This window comes from Anabrus simplex, chromosome 1, assembly GCF_040414725.1.
Source record: "Anabrus simplex isolate iqAnaSimp1 chromosome 1, ASM4041472v1, whole genome shotgun sequence".
In the NCBI taxonomy this organism is placed as follows: domain Eukaryota; kingdom Metazoa; phylum Arthropoda; class Insecta; order Orthoptera; family Tettigoniidae; genus Anabrus; species Anabrus simplex.
Window position 1 is genome coordinate 174,699,356 of NC_090265.1, and position 15,320 is coordinate 174,714,675.

General features: G+C 42.7%; 1 protein-coding gene across 1 annotated transcript in view; it reads left to right on the top strand.

Annotated features, from left to right (window-relative positions):
- LOC136863580 (methyl farnesoate epoxidase) overlaps nucleotides 1-15,320 on the top strand; it is a 63,863-nt gene that overhangs the window by 30,880 nt on the left and 17,663 nt on the right. Inside the window, exons 5-6 of the mRNA XM_067139963.2 lie at nucleotides 11,899-12,135; nucleotides 15,092-15,203. Of these exons, the coding sequence (XP_066996064.2) occupies nucleotides 11,899-12,135; nucleotides 15,092-15,203 (349 nt within the window). The remainder of the gene's footprint in view (nucleotides 1-11,898; nucleotides 12,136-15,091; nucleotides 15,204-15,320) is intronic.

Below are 15,320 nucleotides of genomic sequence, written 5' to 3' on the forward strand. Positions count from 1 at the left end.
GATACATTTGAAAGTCTGAACTAGGCGACGGAAGCAAGCAAGAGAACCGTAAAAATTTACCTTTGCCAACCGAGAGGCATATAACAGGCGTGACAAGACAAGCCGTAATTCTTCCCTGAAATTTAGGAGAATTGTCCGATTAGAGAAAATTAAGAAGAAGGATAGGTCAAACCATTGAAGACATAATTAATAAAGGAAAAAACCCACCAAAATTCACTTTAATTATGGACTTTTATAAAGATCGGGTGACGGTAACATCTGTTGGATCGAATAGAGGTCAAGCTGAGACAATAGCTAGCCAATGTTTGTCGAGGGTTGCCAGGCGCGACCGACAAGTAACTCATCGAATCCAGATCGTATTCCGTGCACGCTGGGATAAAAATTCATGACTGAATATAAGGCATAACCTGCGCGATACCACCGAATTTTACGACCTCTGAGAGGGAAGCGAAGTTAATGAATGTACACCTCATGTGGGTCGGGCCGCCATATTGGAGACTTTCATTTAAAAGAACAGTGTGCCTGTCCAGAGCCACGATTGTATTGTATCTTGTGTGCGGGAGGACGTGTCTTACTTGGAGTGTCCAAGTTGTTTGCTTTGTGAGCGCTATTTGTTCTGTTCTTATTGGCAAGACAATTCACCACGGTATAAAATAATACATTTTTTGCATCTCTTTTTCTGAATGTATGTGCATGAACGCTATAGAACTTTTGAAAGTGCCAACTGGAGAGGTCTAACTAGTGATCGTAGATGAGGACTCATTAAACTGAGATAAATCTTATATTACTATATATAAAAATGGATGTATTTATGTAAATGACACATCTCCTCCTAAACCACTGGAGCTTTTCAATCAAATTTTGAACACTTATTATTTGCTATTTGGATACGAGCACTGTGGGTGTAAGCCACCTCTAGCCCCCTTAGGGGTGGGGGGTTAGGGAGTTCAGGTAAAAAAAAATTGAAAATAGTGTCGAATCCATAGTTTTTAGGGTCGCTGAGGTGAATAGTGACAGTCCCGATTTTTTGAAAGTCAAATTTCTGCTCCCATTTGGGTGGGGGGCGAGGGGGACTGATATATATAAAATTAAACGAAAATAGTGTCGAATACATAGTTTTTGGGGTCGTTGAGATGAATAGTAACACTCCGGATTTTTTAAAGTCCAAGTTCAGCCCCCTTTGGGGTGCGGGCAACGGGGGCGTGATATATAAAATTAAACGAAAATAGTGTCGAATACATAGTTTTCGGTGTCGCCGAGGTGAATTGTACACTTCGGATTCTTAGTATCAGGAGATAAACCACTTGGGGGTAAGACAGCCCAGTAAACCTTAGGTGGGGGGGGGGGGGAGGGAGCGAGGGGTGTGAAATATTAAAATCATCGAAAGTAGTGTCGAATCCATACTTTTCGGGCTCGCTGAAACGAATAGTGACACTCCGGAATTTTTAAATGGCCAAGTTCAGCCCCTTTCGGGGTGGGGGGCTATGGGGGGAGTAATATATACAAAATAATAGTGTCGAATCCACAGTTTTCGGGGTCGCTGAGATGAATAGTGACACTGCGGATTTTTAGTATCAGGAGACAAAACTCGTGGGGATAATACACCCCAAGAAACCTTAGGGGCAGGGGCGGCAAGGGGGCTGAGATACAAAAATAATCAAAATTAGTGTTGAATCCATACTTTTCGTGGTCGCTGAGATGAATAGTCATATTGCGGATTTTTTAAAGTCCAAGTTCAGCCCCCTTCGTGGTAGGGGGCATGGGAGTATGATATATAAAAATAATCGAAAAGAGTTGTCGGGGTCGCTGAGGTGAATAGTGAGACTCCGTATATTTTATAAGTCTAAGTTAATCCCTCTTTGGGGTGGGGGCGAGGGGAGTGATATATAAAATTAATCGAAAATAGTGTCGAATACATCGTTTTCGGGGTCGCCGAGGTGAATTGTACATTTCGGATTTTTAGTATCAGGAGACAAACCACGTGGGAGTAGGACACCCCAGGAACGCTTAGGGGCGGAGGGGGGGGAGCGAGGGGTTGAGATATAAATATCATCGACATTATTGTCGAATCAATACTTTTCGGGCTCGCTGAAATGAATAGCAACTCTCCGGAATTTTTAATGTCCAAGTTCAGCCCTCTTCGTTGGGGGGGGGGGGATGGGGAGTGATATATAGAAATAACAGAAAACACTGTCGAATACGTAGTCTTCGGGGTCGCTGAGATGAATAGTGACACTCCGGAATTTTAGTATCAGGAGACAAACCACGTGGGGTAATACACCCCAGAAAAAATTAGGGGCGGGGGGCGAAGGGGCGAGGAGGCTGAAATATACAAATCATCTAATATAGTGTCGAATCCATACTTTTTGGGGTCGCTGAGATGAATAGTGACACTCCGGAATTTTTAAAGTCCAATTTCAGCCCCCATCGTGGTGGGAAGATGGGAGAATGATATATAAAAATTATCGAAAATACTGTCGAATCCATAGTTGTCGGGGTCGCTGAGATGAATAGTGAGACACCAGTTATTATAAGTCCAAGTTCATCCCCCTTTGGGATCGGGGGTGAGGGGGGGAGTTATATATAGAAATTTTCGAAAATAGTGTCGAATATATAGTTTTCGGGCTCGTCGAGGTGAATTGTACACTTCGAAATTTTAGTATCAGGAGACAAACCATGTGGGGGTAGGACACCCCAGGAACCTTTAAGGGGGGGGCGGTGAGGGTGGGCCAGGGAGGCAAGGCGGGGGGCGAGGGGAGCAAGGGGCTGAGATATAAAAATAATCGAAAGCAGTGTCGAATCCATACTTTTCGGGGTCGCTGAAATGAATAATGGCACTCCAGAATTTTTTAAAGTGGTGGGTGGCAATGGGAGAGTGATATATAAAAATAAACGAAAAATCCCTAGTTGTCGGGGTCACTGAGATGAATGGTGAGACTCCGGATATTTTATAAGTCCAAGTTCATCCCACTTTCTGGTAGGTGGTGAGGGGGATTCAGATTTTAAAATAATCGAATAGTGTCGAAGCCATAGTTTTCGGGGTCGCTGAGATGAATAGTAACACCCCGATTTTTTAAAACTCAAAGTTGAACCCTCTTTTAGGGTGGAGGGGGAGTGAGATATAATAATAATAATAATAATCGAATATACCCTACTGCCTAATCCATAGTTTTTCGGGTCGCTGAGATGAATAGTAACATTCCGGATTTTTAAAGTCCAACTTCAGCTCCCTTTGGCATAGAGGGTGAGACAGGGTGAAAAAATAAATTGCCAAAAATGCCCAAGATAATAGACGTGTGTATGTTCCAGTATGACTTTCAAGTATGACTTATTACCTGGAAAACATACTGTGGGAGTAAGACGCCCCTAGAACCACTACGGAAGCGGGTGAAATATAATCCATATTAATAAATAGAAGTCAGTTTGGCGCAATCTATATATATAAATTAAGGCATACAAATGAAAACAGACGTGAATGAGACCATTCTAGGTATCCTAGAAACTTATAACTTGGTACCAGACAACCTGATGACTTCAGGATCCCTAGAAAAATCTAAAATTCTCAAAATTCTCTGAGAGGGACACGCTGGGAGTTTCAAATCTGCATAAGAATACGGTCGGTGATATTTATTAAGAACGATAACCTATAGGTTTCATGAGGTTAAAAGTTTTCTGAAAGTCCTAATGTTTAACCCCCACCCCCATATCAAAATGGCAGCACAATCTCGCAGACGAGTTAGAAAATAGAAATTAGGCAAAATTATAGCTTTTAGCCTGTAACCGACGGAAAATTTACGAGATGTTTAAACATTTTATTTTTTACTCCCGGAAAATATCGAAATATGGAGGCATTTTTAATGACGGTACAGACCTTCCTTTCTAGGTATTTGGTGGCTAAACGGTAAGTCGTATCACAAAACGGATGGCAGAATCTCTGTTCAATTTGGAGTGATCTACAACTTTGGTCCTATGACTTTCTGTCGTATCTCTATCCCTTATGTTAAATTTGGCTCTATTTCTGAATTTACCTAAATTTTGCACTTTGTTCACGTATAATTGATGGTTTGATTCACTTATAGGAAAGATGGGATCATCAAATTCTACACGAATATTGGCCCACCCAGTAACCATATGTGAGCTGTCGCATAAGTATCTGAAAAGTAATTCACTGTGTGAAAACCTTACACAAATTTTATCCTATTCAACGTTTCTAAAATAATCTTGCCTTTAAATAGATGAGATACGAGGAAATATCATAGAGCCAGCCATTTAGATCGCTAAATGAGGCCAGAGGCGTCTTTTCATACAATCCGTTTTTCAATATGAATGCACCGTTTAGCAGCAGTTATTCTGTAAATGAAGGTGAACATGTATATACTTCCGCATGTTGATCTACATTTATTAATTTAAGTCGATTTGTAGCGATCTAGAAGGGGGTGTGTCTTACATTGTAATTAATACTTTACAAATCAATAGTGAGTCAGCAGGAGGGAGTCTGCTGCTGTAATCAGTACTCCCCACATCGACTTTAACTAGCAATAGGAATGGGGTCATTCTCCAACGACTTTGTACCATTGTAATGTATAATTCCCTTCTTGATTTGACTAGCAGAAGGCAAGGGAGCGTGTATTTTTTTTAAAAACTCTTTTATCTGATTCTCTTTATCATTAGGTATAGGTGCCCCCGATTATAAACAAATTTACCCATCAAAATGTGACTGACGTTACGCACCGTGAATTGCGGTAGACAAGTGGACCTGTCGTTGTCATCACAACTCTGCACTCGCACTTTACATTGGAAACAACGTCTGTGGACCTCTCTATGCGTTTTGTCGGATAACGCCAAGAGACATGCAATTAAAACATTCTTATTCACTTCATGTACAGCAATTTACTTCGATATCCGTATACATTGTAGAATACCGTAGCGAAGCACGGGTACATTTGCTAGTAGTAATTATAAAAACCTCTGTCCGGACCTTAATCACCGCGACAGTCATGAATTATCTCCCAAGGGAGCACCAACATTAAGGGCATGAATAGCTTTACCAGCCCAAACAGAAGGAAGAGAATTGTGTATGTTATGTTTGAGATCCGTCCCATTCATCGGAGCATTTACTTTGAGTGCGAGGGTGTCGGAAATCGCAGTCGCGGGCATTAATCTTTGTCGACCGCTAAGTTATTGGTATAGCAAAGTCACCATTCAAGCACCGACTGAAGTCTTCATGATTATGTAAATTATGTCAGGTGTATGTAAAGGAATATAATTGTATTTGGGAAGAGGGTTATCTTCTGACCCGGTCATTGAACCCCTGGCTTTAGACAAGACCTAGTCTGGTTGGGTTTTTCTTCTACGTAACTTAAGTGGTTGTAGTTCTTTCTTCCTTGAGGACATCGTGCTTTCGATTTGTTTTATTGATCAGTCAGTGTGACTTTCAGATGAAATTCAGGACTCACAACCAGAGATTGGTAATCCGAGGAACATGTTCTTTCTTTCTTTCTTTCTTAATCTGGTTACCCTCCAGGGTCGGTTTTTGCCTCGGACTCAGCGAGGGATCCCACCTCTACCGCCTCAAGGACAGTGTCCTGGAGCTTCAGACTCTGGGTCGGGGGATACAACTGGGGAGGATGACCAGTACCTCGCCCAGGCGTCCTCAACTGCTATGCTGAACAGGGGCCTTGCGGTGGGATGGAAAGATTGGAAGGGATAGACAAGAAAGCGGCCATGGCCTTACGTTAGGTACCATCCCGGCATTTGCCTGGAAGAGAAGTGGGAAACCACGGAAAACCATTTCGAGGATGGCTGAGGTGGGAATCAAACCCACCTCTACTCAGTTGAACTCCCGAGGCTGAGTGGACCCCGTTCCAGCCCTCGTACCACTTTTCAAATTTCATGGCAGAGCCGGGAATCGAACCCGGACCTCCGGGGGTGGCAGCTAATCACACTAACCACTACACCACAGAGGCGGACAATCCGAGGAACATGTACGAGATAAATGGGAAGGAGTACTGAGGAAGTAAAGGGATTTGGCATATGTGGAAATGTGGGAAACACTTGAGATATTGAAGGTTTTTATTAATTCTATTGGTCGTATGGTGTCTGTGGACCGGAATGAGAAAGTGATTTGTACTGCCGAACGCGCCACAAAACAAGTACATGTTTAAGCCAAGAAGTCTGATGAGAGACAGACCTCCCGCCAATGCCAGTAGAGAGTTATTGTCCGAGTTTAATAAGGACAAGTCAAAGCCACAAAGTAGGGACTTCCAAGAATTTTAATGTCTAATTTCTTCGCGGTTTTTATCTGATGATGCTCTTGCTGTACGGAAGAGAATAAATTAATAATGTCATCCAAGCTCATAGACACACGTTTATGAAGTAGGATTTCAGGTCCAGGATCATGGACGGCGTTCTGTTGGAACACGAGTTTGACCATACCCCTCACTCTATGGAGAGGAGCTGATTTGTGTTGTAGTGTATGTCTTCTGTTTCAGATCCTTGTGGCATGCTATTTGTCTTCTTTTCTATGTGCCATGTAATTGTTGCGGGCTTAGCCCATTGTGTTTGTTTATGGGTTCAGCCCAGTGTGCTTTGATCGTGGGTTCAAATCCAGCTGCGTATTTATAGTGATTATGTTCACATGCAGATTAAGTGTTATTTTGAGGGAATATGTTTATATTAGGATCTCTCTCAAAAATGAGCTTCATGTTACTATGTGTGTTAAATGAATCATGGTATGTTACGGATTATGTTTAAATGTGTGTAGCATAGTTCTCTTTACACTGTTAATATTAATTTCAAAAGGTCAATGTTGACCAAAGGTATATAACAGGAATTTATCTCAAACCTCACGGTGATACTGATAACAACGGAACCCCAAAATTTGAGTGAGTGTCAGACACAAAGCCAAATGGGGCACGGCACCCTGATATTCAATTTTGTAGTTTTGTCATTTACCGTTCTTTTTTAATTTTGCCATAGTTAAATAACATTTTACCCACATTTTTGATTTCTCATTCCAGTAGAGCAGCTCCGTAACTTCTACGTTTTTTAACACAGGAGTGTATTCAGGTATTTCCTCGAGTACCGTAAAACCTTGAGATGTTAGCCAGGCATTTTATGGCCGAGGAAGGGTGCACTGTATATATGTGTTTTAATTGCTCGTTAAAAATAATTTGGACATAAATAGTTTAAATTGTGGTGTCCTTAACTATTGTTATGTTTATGCTTTAGATAGAACTCACTGTAAGGAGATATTTGGAATTACAGGAAAAATTAATATCTAGTAACTCCGTTATTATTCCTGGCATAGAAGAACATACGCATGATGAAGGTTGAAAATAAGACTAACTGTTGCCATTGATGCTTTCACGGCCCGTAGTTATAGACATGATGCTGTATAGGCTTTCGGGCTTATGCCGTGTCAAGAAAATAAGGTAAAATTCTTAAGGTTTCGCAGAGAACTGTGCTCTGCGTCATTAGAAGAAAATCTCGACTGTCCACGAGAAAGTTTTCTTGAATATCACGGTACCGTGCCCCCATTTGGCTTTGTGTCTGACACTCACTCAAATTATAGGTTTCCGTTGTTATCAGTATCATCGTGAGGTTTGAGATAAATTCCCGTTATGTACCTTTGGTCAACATTGAAGCCTTTTGTCGTGGACAGTCGAGATTTTCTTCTGATGACGCAGAGCACAGTTCTCTGCAAAACGTAAAGAATTTCACCTTATTTACTTGACAACACATACGCCCAAAAACCTATACAGTATCATGTCTATAAGACTAATTGTGTTCTACGTGTGTTATGACCGAGCGAGTTACCCAAGCGGTTAGGAGCGTGCAGCTGTGAGCTTGCATCCGGGGGATAGTGGGTTCGAACCCAACTGTCGACAGCCCTGAGGATGGTTGTCCATGGTTTCCCATTTTCACACCAGGCAAATGCTGGGGCTGTTCCTTAATTAAGGCCACGAACCCTTCTTTCCAACTCCAAGGCCTTACCTATCTCATCGTCGCCATAAGACCTATCTGTGTCGGTGCGACGTAAAGCAAATAACAAAATGTGTTTTGAACAGTTTTTCTAGTTTTTCTTACTAAAAGACCAACGTTACACGTCCTGATAGAATCAAATCTTTCTTTGATTCACTAGATGGTGGTTAAACCATTGTGAACGAGTTTTTTTTTTTTTTTGCTAGTTGCTTTACGTCGCACCGACACAGATATGTCTTATGGCGACGATGGGACAGGAAAGGGCCAAGAGTGGGAAGGAAGCGGCCGTGGCCTTAATTAAGGTACAGCCCCAGCATTTGCCTGATGTGAAAATGGGAAACCACGGAAAACCATTTTCAAGGCTGCCGACAGTAGGATTCGAACCTACTATCTCCCGACTACTGGATACTAGCCGCACTTAAGCGACTGCAGCTATCGAGTTCGGTTAGTGCACGAGGGGAGGGGAATTTGTTGACATTACGACTTCGATAAAAGTACATCAGTAAACGTTCTTATTGGCTGTTATTAATAGAGCAGGACAGTTATGAAAGTACAATTTGGTGGACACGCTGCCAGTTCAAGGGAAAGTTCGAAGAAATAGATTTTATTTCTGCCAGGCTACATACGTGATATGATTTACTCTAATGGAGTTGATTTTATGCAAAGGGCAAGGGCAGCAAGTGAAAGGGTCACACTTTTCATGCTGTCAAGGATGAAAGTGGTGGACGTGGTGGTGGAGATGATTGTTTTAATGGGAAGAACAACTAGGCAGCCATCCTCTATACAGGGTGTCAGCCGCGCCGGACGTTTTATGCTGTTAGCCATCCCGCTGAACGTCGCTGGTGTCATTATGGTCTATTCTCCTTTGCCAAATGCCAAGCAACAATAGCCTTTAATCACTCACTTCGCCATTACCGTTGCAAAACATGTAGCGTATGCGACAGACATTTACACAATGCATCAAACTGTCATACGGTTATGTAAAAAGTACGTGCCAATTATGAGTTTTTCAGTAGGACATGAAAAGAGCACTAAAAGCGATGGCATACCGATAGAAAACGTGTGTGAATTTGTGAAGCGGAAATAGTACAATAATAATAATGTTATTTGTTTTACGTCCCACTAACTACTTTTTAAGGTCTTCGGAGACGCCAGCGGAAATAGTAATCCATCTAGTAGGCTTTCTGGAAACCTAGTAGCTGGAGTCGCCGTGGTGTCATAGATTAAGTGCGGTGCTGTTAGTACAGCTGCGTTTGTCAAGATGGGTTCGTATCCCACTTGAACCTATACATTTTATTCGCATTTTGTAGTTCGAAAATCACCCACAGAGTCAGTGTTTCCGAATGCCCTCACGTCGTGGGTTATTTTATTTATTTATTTATTTATTTATTTATTTATTTATTTATTTATTTATTTATTTATTTATTTTGGCACTGTTCTAGGCTATTAGGGCTACTTATGTGGATGTTTTATAAGCAGGGCAGGACGAGGATAGAATGGTTGGGGTTTTGAATCCGCTTGACTGAGCAACAACCTGTTAGCGCAATAAGTGTTCGAATAGATGGTCTTCTGCAGTAATTCACGTTTCAGCACGCCGTTTAAGTGCCATTCGGGTTCTTTGTATCATTGTGGGTGTTACGGATTCACAGGCTTCCGTAAAAAGGTTTCGAAGGCTTTCAGGATTTTCCGGCTGCTGAGCGTACTCTACATCCTTCAAATAGCCCCATAGGAAGAAATCCAGTTGCGTCAAATCGGGCGATCCAGCAGGCCAGGTGACAGGTCCTCCCCTTCTTATCCATCGACCGTGATGTGTAACATTCAGGTAGTTGCGAACATCTGCTGACATGTGAGGGGGAGCTCCGTCGTGTTGATACCACATCGTTACACTCTCACCCAGGGGTACATCCTCTAGCAGCAATGGTAGTTGGTCTTGAAGAAACTGTAGGTACCGGGCTCCTGTCAAATGATGGTCCAATTAGGTGATCACCCAGAATACCACACCAGATATTTACTCCCCATCGTGCCTGAAATGTTGCCTGCCTTGCTCAGTGAAGATTTACAACACGCCAGTAGTGCATATTATGACGATTCACATAGCCATTATTATGAAATCGTGCCTCGTTTCGAAATCTCGTCCGTGGAGTTTTTGATGTAGTTTCAGGTGATACGGACTAAAAAAACTGGAATGCAATATCCTTACAACAGATGACTGGCTGATGTTGAGCTGTTGTGCTACTGCTCGGGTACTCGTGTGAGGATTTTCCCGGAAAGTGTCCAAAACCATTTCAGCATTTCGCCGGACGTAACTGGTGCCTCTCCCACAGGACTTGTTCGGGAGAGTGACGAAGTTATACGCAAATGTCACTCCACCCTCCTAAACGTATTTGCGTTTGGTAGTTGTTTCTGTGGAAATCTTTCCTGGTACAGTTGCTGTGCTTCCTGTGCGTTCTGTCTTGCTTCACCGTAGATGAGGAGCATGTCAACATACTCATCTGTTGAATACATAGCGAAGAAATGACCAGGACTACTAGGCTACATCGAGTGTCAGGCCACCACACATACAACATGCATGTCTATTGGTCGAATGTAGCACGAATGGCCTCTTATTTGATCCTCACAGTACCTGGCGAGTTGGCCGTTAGGTTAGCGTCGCACAGCTGTGAGCTTGCGTCCGGGATATAGTGGGTTCAAACCGCACTGTTGGCAGTACTGAAAATGGTTTCCGTGGTTTCCCATTTTCACACCAGGCAAATGCTGGGGCTGTACCTTAATTAACGCCACGGCCCCTTTCTTCCCACTACTAGGCATTTCTTGTCCAATCGTCGCCATAAGACCTATCTGTATCGGTGCGACGTAAAGCAAATAGCGATCCTCAAAGTTTAAAATGTGAATGAAATTATTTATCGCTCGTGGGGTTTGAACCCACCTACCAACGCAACATTCGTCAACACGTCTGGGGTTAGTCCATTACACCACGGCGACTGTTGACTGCTGTGTATTTGAAAGCTTACTTGGTGTAAAACTTCGTCCCGCTTCACAAACTCACATACGTTTTCTATCAGTATGCCATCGCTTTTAGCCATAATTTCATAACCAATCGAAAGCTTATAATTGGCACAAACATTTTACTTAACCGTATGACTGTTTGATGTATTGTTTACATACCTGCCGCATACATGTTTTTGCAAACGTCGTGCAGTGAATACGCAGTAAGTGCTGTAGCTTGGTAACCGGCAAAGGAAAATCGACCATCACCTCACTGACGTTCGTTGGGATGCCTAAAAGCAGAAACGTCAGGCGTGGCTGACTCTCCCGATATAACACTAATCAGAGAGAAAAAATGAATGGCACCCGACACTTCGAAATATGAAGGTAGCGGCCAAAGAAAGACAAGGGCCACGAAGGGCGTGAAAATGAAAGAGTCCCTAGGCCTCGCGTGCTCTAATACCATCGGGGTCGGAAAAGAACAAGAGTCGACCAAGTGAGGTCAGATAGCATAGGTGAAAGTGATGAGCCGGGAACAAATACGTGGAAGCAGTTCTAGGACTCAGCTGAGGGCCTCATGGTTGCCAACCCACGCTCCCAAGTTAAGAGCCCTTGGAGCCTCGAGTGTGAAGGAAAGCATTATGAGGGTTATAATTCTTTGTGCGGGACAAGAGAGTGGAACATTTTAAGACAATTGGTAAATAAAAATGTCACTGCACCGTAACGCACAGTAAATAAGAGAGGTTGCCGTCACATCGGGAGTTCGAACTGAAAATCTACTTCTACGAAGCACTTACTACATTAGGCTGAAGGACGGTATATTTTTACAGATGGGCTAATTGTGACATTTGTCTGCAATGAAACATAGTCATAAGAGTTTTATATTTTGTCACACAAGATATAACTCAAAATAGTCCTTCATCTTTCTAGGTCAGCGGCCTGTTCAATCCCTCCGTCATCAACGTTCTCTGGAGTATGATGGGTGGAACCCGTTACAAGCGAGATGATCCCGTACTTCAGAACCTTCTCAAGACCCTCACAGAACTGTTCCGTTCAGGTGTCTTCCTACGATTCACGGATGTGTTTCCCTTTCTTCTAGATTTTATCCCAAGTATTGTCGACCCTGAAGGTACAAGACATCTGGATCAGTTCCAAGAATTTATGAAGGTAAGGTTATTTTTCATACAACTACTACTACTACTACTACTACTACTACTACTACTACTACTACTACTACTACTACAGTAGATGTTAATAATAATAATGTATTTCATTTAGGTCTCACTAAATTCTTTTACGGTTTTTGAAGACGCCGAGGTGCCTGAATTTAGTCCCACAGGAGTTCTTTTACGTGCCAGTAAATGTACCGACACGAGGCTGAAGTATTTGAGCACCTTCAAATACCACCGGACTGAGCCAGAATCGAACCTGCTACAGTAGATGTACTTATCCTCCGCCTCTGTGCTGTAGTGGTTAATGTGATTAGCTGCCAACCCTGGAGGCCCGGGTTCGATTTCTGGCTCTGCCACGAAATTTGGAAAGTGGTACGAGGGGTGGAACGGTGTCCACTCAGCCTCGTGAGGTCAACTGTGTAGAGGTGGGTTCGATTCCCACCTCAGTCATCCTGGAAGTGGTTTTCCGTGGTTTCCCCACTTCCCCTACAGGCGAATGCTGGGATGGTACCTAACTTAAGGCCACGGCCGCTTCCTTCCCTCTTCTTTGTCTATCCCTTCCTATCTTACCATCCCCTCGCAAGGCCCCTGTTCAGCATAGCAGGTGAGGCCGCCTGGGCGAGGTATTGGTCATTCTCCCCAGTTGTATCCCCGACCCAATGTCTCACGCTCCAGGACACTGCCCTTGAGGCGGTAGAGGTGGGATCTCTCGCTGAGTCCGAGGGAAAAACCAACCCTGGAGGGTAAGCAGATTAAGATTAAGAGGAGATTTTGTTACAATATTATTTGTAAATAACTATTCCGTCATGATTAACTTATCATCATCATCATCATCTGTTTACCCTCCAGGGTCGGCTTTTCCCTCGGACACAACGAGGGATCCCACCTCTACCGCCTCAAGGGCAGTGTCCTGGAGCTTCAGACTCTTGGTCGGGGATACAACTGGGGAGAATGACCAGTACCTCGCCCAGGCGGCCTCACCTGCTATGCTGAACAGGGGCCTTGTGGAGGGATGGGAAGATTGGAAGGGATAGGCAAGGAAGAGGGAAGGAAGCGGCCGTGGCCTTAAGTTAGGTACCATCCCGGCATTCGCCTGGAGGAGAAGTGGGAAACCACGGAAAACCACTTCCAGGATGGCTGAGGTGGGAATCGAACCCACCTCTACTCAGTTGACCTCCCGAGGCTGAGTGGACCCCGTTCCAGCCCTCATACCACTTTTCAAATTTCGTGGCAGAGCCGGGAATCGAACCCGGGCCTCCGGGGGTGGCAGCTAATCACGCGAACCACTACACCACAGAGGCGGACCATGATTAACTTATGACTTTGTATTCTTAGGATAACGCGAATCTCATAACACTTTGCGATCAGAAAAGCACAATGTTGCTGATATAATTGAAATCTCTAACCAATACCTTATTCTTATGCGCAGTATTAGCTGCTAATGAAAAATAGCAGACAACAACGAGCAAAGCGTAAATTGCGGCCGGACCGAAGAAGCAAAGCAAATGTGTTGCGACCTTCTGTTGAAAAGAGCTCGTAACTGCTGGGGCCATAGGCGAAGACTAACTACAATTCAGACTGTAATACAGAATCCAACATGGGGGTTGTTATTGGCCATTGCTCTCGGCGTGGATTTGCTGTCTGCTGTGAAACAAGAGGACATCGATGAACGTAAGTTCTAGAAAAAATAATTAACGCCGAATATTTCCGTAAAGAAGAATTATTACATTCAACATCAACTGCGTTTAAAAGGTTAAAAACCATGAAAAGGTAGTATTTATCGTCTGAAAAGTATTTAAGATACGAACACATATTTGACTCAAAAACATAAACTTACTACCAGCAAAGTTGAAAATCATGAACTTTTACCAACATTCAACATAACAGCGCAAATTAGATTTAAAAGAACAAACACAAAGCACGAAGCACAAAGCACTAATAATTTTGGGACCCTCACCAGGATTACTTGATTCAGCAACTGGAAAATATCCAAAGAAAAGCAGCTTGATTTGTTCTGGGTGATTTCCGACAAAAGAGTAGCGTTACAAAAATGTTGCAAAGTTTGGGCTTGGAAGACTCAGAAGAAAGGAGACGAGCTGCACGACTAAGTGGTATGTTCCGAGCTGTCAGTGGAGAGATGGCGTGGGAGGACATCAGTAGACGAATAGATTTTTAACACACGGCACATTTTTCGCCATATCTGCGTATACGCAGAAAGTTCTGGGTCTTAAAAATGGGAAGGAAAATGTTGCCCGGGCCAAGACATACCCATTGTGTGAGTAACAATATACGTATAGCAACTGAATATGGTGGGTCGCAATGTGCGTACTACTCTCCAGGAGGTGGGCTGAAATTTACGGCGAAAATAAGTTAGGGGCTACAATTTACCAGAAGTGATTCCTGCTAGAGCTAACCTGATGGATCAGCGGTAGATTGTCTGACAATATCTGAAATTCACGAGTTCTACGCGAGCTGAGGTAGTCGATTGTTAAATATTGTTGGTGCTGCATGTCACTGTAGGTATGCAGACGACCTCTAGTGGTGCAGACAGAATCAATTAACAGGATCATAGGAACTGTCTAATAAATTCCTCCTTCAGAGTTATAGCAGCACAACGGAAATTTGAAATTGTCCTTCAGACGACCTGCAATTCGCTAGCAGAGGCCGAAGTATTATTATTATTATTATTATTATTATTATTATTATTATTATTATTATTATTATTATTATTATTATTATTATTATTATTATTCCTTTAGTGGTATATACAGTATTTATATAAAGTACCTTGCATTGATATATTCTACATACATTCGGCTACGGCGTACCCAATGTGTGTATATGTTTTAACCCGGGCAACATATTCCTTTCCAATATTCAGACATGTTATTTCGAGTTTCCTTTATTCAATTTCTGATAAATTTATCATAGTTATGATATTTATTTTACAGAAAGTCATTGATCAACACGAACAGGCTTCGGATGAAATGGAACCCACCGACTTTATTGGCGTGTACCTTAAAGAGATGAAGAAACAATCAGGAGGAAGATCATCATTTTCAGGTTTGTGTCTAGTGAATAATTTTGCTTATTCCATATAGATGAATGCGGTTTTGAAACTTGGGATGAAGAAAGCTTTGAAATGTGCGTAAATCAAATTCAGAAAGATATGAACCCAGA